Below are 7627 nucleotides of genomic sequence, written 5' to 3' on the forward strand. Positions count from 1 at the left end.
AGGATGGAGGAGTGGGTTGGATGTGTCATGAAATGGGGTTGGGTTGGGAGGGACCTTAAAGCCCATCCAGTCCCATCCCTGCCAGGGGCAAGGACAATTTCCACCAGCCCAGGGTGCTCCAAGCCCCATCCGACCCGGCCTTGGACACTCCAGGGATCCAGGAGCACCCAAAATTTCTTCAACTATCCAATCTAAAGCAGCACATGGAATGGTTTGGGTGGGAAGGGACCTTAAAGATTATTTAATTCCAGCCCCTGCCATGGGCAGGGACACCTCCCACTAGCCCAGGCTGCTCCAACCTGGCCTTGGACACTTCCAGGGATCCAGGGGCAGCCACAGCTCCTCTGGGCACCCTCACAGGGAGGAATTCCTTCCCCACATCCCATCTATCCTTGCCCTCTGGCCATGGGAAGCCATTCCCTGTGTCCTGGCACTCCAGGCCCTTGGAAAAAGTCTCTCCAAGCTGTTCAGCAGAGCTCTGGCCACGATGGGCTCTGCTCAGGATTGTTTTGCTCCTCAGAAGCTGAACCTTCTCCCAGCTGAGTGCCATCCATCCCTTCCTCATGGAACACTGCAGGGAATTCCCAAGAACCAGCTCCAAAATTCAATATTCTGCTCAGTATCTGGCCCCTCAATCCCCCCAGCAGCTTTTAAAAGCACTGAGCAAACATCACAAAGAGTCTCTGGCTCTGTAAATTCCCCCCAAAAACTCAGCCCCGCTCTCCTGGAGGTGGAAAATAAAATCTGCTTGGCAGGGATAAATTTGCACAATCGCAGGTGGAAAAATCCCCATTAGAAGCAGAAAGGAAAGGTAGAAAAATCTCCATTAGAAGAAGAAAGGAAAAGGTAAAAAGGAAGATTTAAATGAGATTCAGTTGAAGAAATTGAAAATTATTTTACTTCTGGTTCTCCAAAACATCAAAAAAAAAACCCCAGGAAAGAAGAGGGAAAATTAGGAAATGATACTGGAACTCCCTGAGCAGGAGTTACTGGAATTTCTGCATTTCTGAATGGTTTGACCAAGCTCCTTTTTGTTTCTCCTGCTCTTTTGCTTGGAAATGTGGAAGAAAATACTTAAGTGCTTACTTCATCCATCATTATCTTCTTTATGGCTCTTTCAACACTGAAAAGGGAGATGCCTTTGGAACACCACAAAAATTTGTATATAAAAAATAGATTTCCTTTCTCTCTGGACAAAGCCATCGAGGGGAGCCAATGAAAATAAATAGATACCACAAAAATCAGGGTATACATTTAAAAAGCACCCCCCTATCCTGTCCTACAGATTTCAAATAAATGTTTTACTCCCCTTTATCAACCTTTGAGGAGCATCAGTGACACAAGACACACACACACCAGCACTCCATGTAAGCATTTCTTTATTGACTTAGCTTTATTGCACTTATTGAAGCCTCCATTATTTTCACCCACCCAAGGTTTCCATAATTATTTTTAAATGCAAGTTAAAGGTAACTTTCATTTCCAGGACTTTTTTTTTTCTTTTTTTTTACTTCCCCCCCCCCCAATATTTTTAAATGTTGAAGTTCTGGATCACCCCAGGAAAAAGACAACCCGTGGAGCCCATGGACCATGCAGCACTCGGGGAACAAGCCAGTGGGGGCTCTGCAAGCAAAAAACTCAGACTCTGCACAGAGAGAAACATCAGAATCAGGAACTTTAAACCCCAGTGGTCACTGAAATAAATATGTGGGACTGCAATTTTAGCTCAGTCAATCGTTTATTCTCTCGGCCTGATGGAAAGCAAAGCTGCCTTTAAAAAAATCAAGCCTTCTTCTTCACTTCACTCTCCTCCTTTCCTGCTGCTTCTTTCTCTTCCTTCTCTTCCTTCTCCTCCTCAGCAGTTTCCTGAGACTCCTCCCCTTCTTCAGCTGCTGTTTCTTCCCCTTCTCCTTCCTCCTCCTCACCCTCTTTGGCTTCTTCAGATTCTTCCTTTGCACCTTTAGAAGACAAAAAAAAACCCCAAAAGATATTTCACCTGAATGTACCAATCCCAATTTAATGGGAGCCAGGGGACCTGCACACCCTCTAACCCCCCACATTTTGGCAGCCTGCTGCAACAAAACTGCACAACCAGCTCACCCTGCCTTTCAGAAGGACTGAAACACTTCATAAAACATCATGGCCTCGAAAAAATATCGATTCTGGACTCACTGCTTAAAGCTTTATTCAAAAACTTGGGTTCAAGGAGCAATCTTGTTGCTCTTCAGTTGTAATTAACCATTAGAATTCATCTTTATCCTAATAAATGCCTCAAATAGCTCAGTGGCAACCAGTGCATTTCAGATATGAAACATTGCCACCCCCTGACCCCACTAATTCCATCCACAGACATCAGCTGACGTTCCCATTATTCCAGGCTGCTCTCTGGGAATTCAGATTTAGCTCAGGATGTCCTTGTTCCTCCTTTTTGAGGGTGTCTGACAGCTGAGTGCTGCTTTGCTGCCACCTGAACATTTATCAATCTGCTTTTTGGAAGCCTATCACCTGCCTGACACTGGACATTTCACCTTATCTTGGCACTCAACAGTCAGATTTTGCTGCTTAAATGGTTAATCCTGCCACGAGCAGGAAAAGGGAGAGGTTTAATCATGAATAATTGGGATTTCTGAGTTTTATCCCACACGGGCAGGGTGAGGCAGGAGAGAAAGAAAGGGACCTGAGAGGCAGGAGAGAAAGAAAGGGACCTGAGAGGCAGGAGAGAAAGAAAGGGACCTGAGAGGCAGGAGAGAAAGAAAGGGACCTGAGAGGCAGGAGAGAAAGAAAGGGACCTGAGAGGCAGGAGAGAAAGAAAGGGACCTGAGAGGCAGGAGAGAAAGAAAGGGACCTGAGAGGCAGGAGAGAAAGAAAGGGACCTGAGAGGCAACAGAAAGGGGTTTGAAAGGAGCTGGAAGTACCTTCCTCCTCTTCTTCAGCCTCTTCTCCTCCCGCTTCTTCCTCACCTTCCTCCTTCTCTTCCTCCTCCCCCTCTTCTGCAGGAGCTGCCTTGGCCTCCCCTGCCTTGGCAGCCTCGATGGTCTCCTCGATCTCGATCTGCTCCTCCTGCACGTGGCTGGAGTAGTAGGTGGGGAAGGAGCGGGTTGTCAGCAGGTAGGAGCTGGACTGGAGCCCCGAGTAGGCAGATCTGCCAAAGCTGGGGGCACTCTGGGTGTAGCCACTGGTGATGCTGCCAACGCTGGTGAAGCTGAGCCTGGTCTCTTCCCCTTCCAGAAGTTTCCTGGTAACAAAGGGCTTGGTTATTCTGCAGCAGATCCAGCCACGGAGCAAGAAACTGGGATGCTTTGAGGGCAAAATTAGTCCCTAATTAATAACATGAGGCAATGCTACTCTGCCTTCTTGGAATGATTTGTTCCAGAGATGCCTATCTTGGGGGAATTTATACTTCTTGTTAGAAAAGACAGGGAAAACCCTCTAGAATCAGGCAGGGGAAGTCAGAGGAGTGTTCTGGCAGCCTGCAGGGTTTCACAGAGCGAGGCAGAGCCGACCATTTGAGGTTTAGCAGCTCTAACCCTCGTCTGGCAGCTTTCTCAGGATTCCCCCTTGTGGCATTCCCAGAAAATCTGCTTCAGCATTCGAGCTGCCTCCCAGCAGCGGGGACAAAACACCTCACAGCCATTTAGCAGCAGTTCTGCTGCCAGATATTTTACTTTGCAGATTTGCAGGCTGGAAAGAAAGCCTGTTCTTCGAGAGCATTGGAGGGATCTTCTGTTCCGAAAACCAGAAATCTGCACTGACACAAAAATCCCTTCACTAAGCCCAGAACAGATATTTTGATGTGTAAAGACAGAGAACTGAGACCGTGTGTTGCCGAGGTAAAAATTAAAGCTCATTAAAAAATTTTGCTTTAAAGAAGTATTTTACCTCAAAAAAACCCCAAAATAAACCACAGTTTCTCCCAAGGACACGACACCAGAGAGGACCTGATTAAACTCTGACACCCATCTATGGAAATTTCTGCTGGAGGAATGACAAGTCACACGAATTGTCTGGAAGAGAAGGGGGATCTGCTCCAAGTTCTGGCTTCCACATACCTGTAAGCTGCAATTTCGATGTCCAGGGCCATTTTCACGTTGAGCAGATCCTGGTACTCCTTCAGGTACCGAGCCATTTCACTCTTCGTGGTTCTTAGCTCGTTCTCTAATTTGTTGATTGTGTCCTGTTGGGTGCAACAGCATAAAATTCTCATTTCTTCCAAGCCTATCAATAATTACAACGGATTTCTCCAATCCTATTAATTTGATCTTGCTCTAGCAGATAGAAAAATAAAAAAAAAGGACAGCTCCCACTCCACCCTCAGCCAAAAAGGCAACATTTAATGCCTTCCCTGGCAGGGTCTTCCCACTCCTGTATCAACACCCTTTTACTTCACTGCTATTTACCATAAAGAGTCCAATTATCTGGTATCCAAGTGCTAAAGCACACGGGAAATTGGTGTATAATTTCATTTGGGTTTTAGCCTCTCTGTGCTTTCTCTAGTTTTAACTTAACATTTTTTTTATTTTTTTTTTAAGGAGATCCACCAAGTTGGACTCAATGATCCTCGTGTGTCCCTTCCAACTCAGGATATTCTATAATTCTGTGGGGTTTTTAATGAATGAATGAATGAATACAGATCAATTCTCTATAGCTCTGGGACATTTTGCACCATGATTTTCTGATGCCTCACAGTTTAGATCCACAACACTGCTCTGGCACGAGCTGGAAGCAGTGTCCCATCTCCAGGATCAGATGGATCTATGATAGATTATACTGATAATTGGTAGCTCTGGGGCATTTTGCATTACAATTTTGGGATAATTTGTGTGCAATACAGGTACAGCAGGAGCATCTCTGGGATCCCCTTGACGACTTTCCCCTGCAAACCTGACCCTTTCACCTGCAGACTCCTGAGAGCTCCAACCCCTCTCACCTGTGGGACCCCACAAACCCCGACCCCTTTGACCTGCAGGACCCTGCAAACCCCTCATCCCTCCCCATGCAGAGCCCTATAATCCCCAACCCTCCTCAGATGCAGAATCCTCCAAACCCTGACAGCCTCAGCTGCAGAACTGTGTAAACCCCAAGCCCCTTTTCCCTACAGAAACCCACAAACCCCCTCCACCTGCGGGGACCCTTCAAACCTTGACACCCCTCATCTGCAGAACCCCATCATCCCCAACCTTCCTCACCTGCAGAACCCTTCAAACCCTGACACCCTTACCCCCAAACCCCATCATCCCCAACCTCCCTCACCTGCAAACCCCATCATCCCCAACCTCCCTCACCTGCAAACCCCATCAACCCCAACCTCCCTCACCTGCAAACCCCATCAACCCCAACCTCCCTCACCTGCAAACCCCATCAACCCCAACCTCCCTCACCTGCAAACCCCATCAACCCCAACCTCCCTCACCTGCAAACCCCATCAACCCCAACCTCCCTCACCTGCAAACCCCATCAACCCCAACCTCCCTCACCTGCAAACCCCATCAACCCCAACCTCCCTCACCTGCAAACCCCATCAACCCCAACCTCCCTCACCTGCAAACCCCATCAACCCCAACCTCCCTCACCTGCAAACCCCATCAACCCCAACCTCCCTCACCTGCAAACCCCATCAACCCCAACCTCCCTCACCTGCAAACCCCATCAACCCCAACCTCCCTCACCTGCAAACCCCATCAACCCCAACCTCCCTCACCTGCAAACCCCATCATCCCCACCCCTCCTCACCCGCAGAACCCTTCAAACCCTGCCAGCCGCACCTGCAGGACTCCCAATCCCCCTCACCACACGGACCACACAGACCCCTCACCCGCGGAGACCCCCAACCCTCCTGCTCAGCATCTCCCCCCGCCCCCGCGGAGACCCCGCCAGCCCCAAACCCCCCGACCCGCGGAGAGCCCCGCGAGCCCCCCGACCTGCAGGGCGGAGATATCCGCGCTCTGCTTCTCCTCCAGCTCCTGCAGCTGCTTCTCCAGCGCCTCGTTCATGCCGCGGGTGGCCTCGATCTCCAGCGTCTTGGCTTTGAGGAGGCGGCGGCTCTCGGACACCTCGTCCTTGGCGGCCCGGACGGCGTCGGTGTTTTTGGCTGCGCTCTCGCTGAGCACAGTGAAGCGGCTGCGGAACCACTCCTCGGCGTTCTGCATGTTGCGCGCCGCCAGCTTCTCGTACTGCGCCCTGATGTCGCGCAGGGCCGCGGACAGGTCGGGCTTGGCCGACACGTCCATCTCCACGGAGAGATGCGCGTACTGGATCTGCGCCTGCAGCTCCGCCAGCTCCTCCTCGTGCACCTTCTTGAGGAAGGCCAGCTCGTCCAGCAGGCTGTCCACCCGCTTCTCCAGCTCCGCCCGCGCCAGCGCCGCCTCGTCCGCGCCCTTGCGCACCTCGAGCAGCCGCGCCTCGGCGTCCTCCCTGCTCAGCACCTCCTCCTCGTAGCGCGCCTGCAGCCCCCGCAGCGTCTCCTCCAGGCTCTCCCTCTCTCCCTGCAGCGCCTGCTTCTCGCTCGTCGCCTCCTCGGCGGCCAAGCGCAGCTCGCGGATCTCCTGCTCGTAGAGGGCGCGGAAGCGGGAGGGCTCGGCGTGCTTCTGCCGCAGCACCAGCAGCTCGGCCTCCAGCACCTTGTTCTGCTGCTCCAGCTCGTGGACGCGCTCGATGAAGCAGGCGAAGCGGTCGTTGAGGTCCTGCAGCTGCGCCCGCTCCTGGCTGCGGATGGACTTGAGGTCGTTGCTGATGGCGGCCACCTGGCTCAGGTCCAGGCTGTCCACCGAGTGCAGGAGGGAGCCCGAGGCGCTGGATGTCGCGTAGCTGCGCCGCACGGACACGGAGGACACGGGCGCGGACAGGCTGGAGTACGCGGAGCGCGCCGAGCCGAAGCCGCCGCCGCTGCTGCGCACCGACACATGGATGCGCGGGCTCTCCGCGTACCGCCGCTTGTAGGACGGGAAGAACGGGTCGTAGCCGTACGAGCTCATGGTTGCCGAGGGGGCGAGGCGCTGCTCTGCGGAGGGGCGATGCCCCGGCGCCGCTATTTATGGGCCGGGAGGGCGGGCGGGCGCGGCCCCCGGGCGGGGACGGGGAGGAGCGCGGCGGCGCGGGGGGGTGATGCCTGGACCACTCCGGGCAGCGTCACGGGGAGGTGATGCCAGGACCACTCCGGGCATCGTCGCGGGGGGGTGATGCCTGGACCACTCCGGGCATCGTCACGGGGGGGTGATGCCTGGACCACTCCGGGCAGCGTCACGCCGAGGTGATGCCAGGACCGCGCCGGGTTGCTCCGAGCATCCTCTCGTCGCGGCGATGCTCGGAGCGCTCTGGGCATCACGGCAGGCACGGGGGGCTGTGGTCGGGCTGCGCTGGAACGGCCCCTGCTCCGACCTGCCTCTGCCCTCCTCGGCGGCAGCCTCGGACCCACCTTTCAGCCCTCCCGGGACCCACCACCCCTCAGCTCTATCTGCAGACCCTCCCCAAGCCGCCCAGGTTGTGTCCAACGCCCCCCTGTGTTCTCATCCCCCCTTTGCCCAGCAGCCGCCCTGGCAGAAGCCTCGGGGAGGTCCCAGGTCCCCTCGGTGAGGCTGGGGGGGACACACACAGCCCTCTCTGCACCCCAGAACCCCCAGACACGTGTAAA

At 53.5% G+C, this 7627-nt stretch overlaps 1 protein-coding gene across 1 annotated transcript; it reads right to left on the reverse strand.

Annotated features, from left to right (window-relative positions):
- Nucleotides 1–1368: 1368 nt before the first annotated feature.
- On the reverse strand, nucleotides 1369–7016 carry NEFL (neurofilament light chain). Its single transcript, XM_051811854.1, has 4 exons — nucleotides 5919–7016; nucleotides 4050–4174; nucleotides 2916–3235; nucleotides 1369–1958 (listed from the first exon to the last, which is right to left on the reverse strand). Exons 1-4 carry the CDS (start codon nucleotides 6969–6971, stop codon nucleotides 1783–1785), a joined length of 1674 nt encoding a protein of 557 aa, XP_051667814.1. The 5' UTR covers nucleotides 6972–7016; the 3' UTR covers nucleotides 1369–1782.
- Between the last annotated feature and the right edge of the window lie 611 nt (nucleotides 7017–7627).

Source organism: Manacus candei, unplaced genomic scaffold (assembly GCF_025592945.1).
Source record: "Manacus candei isolate 608988 ecotype Guabito, Panama unplaced genomic scaffold, ASM2559294v1 h1tg000084l, whole genome shotgun sequence".
NCBI lineage: Eukaryota > Metazoa > Chordata > Aves > Passeriformes > Pipridae > Manacus > Manacus candei.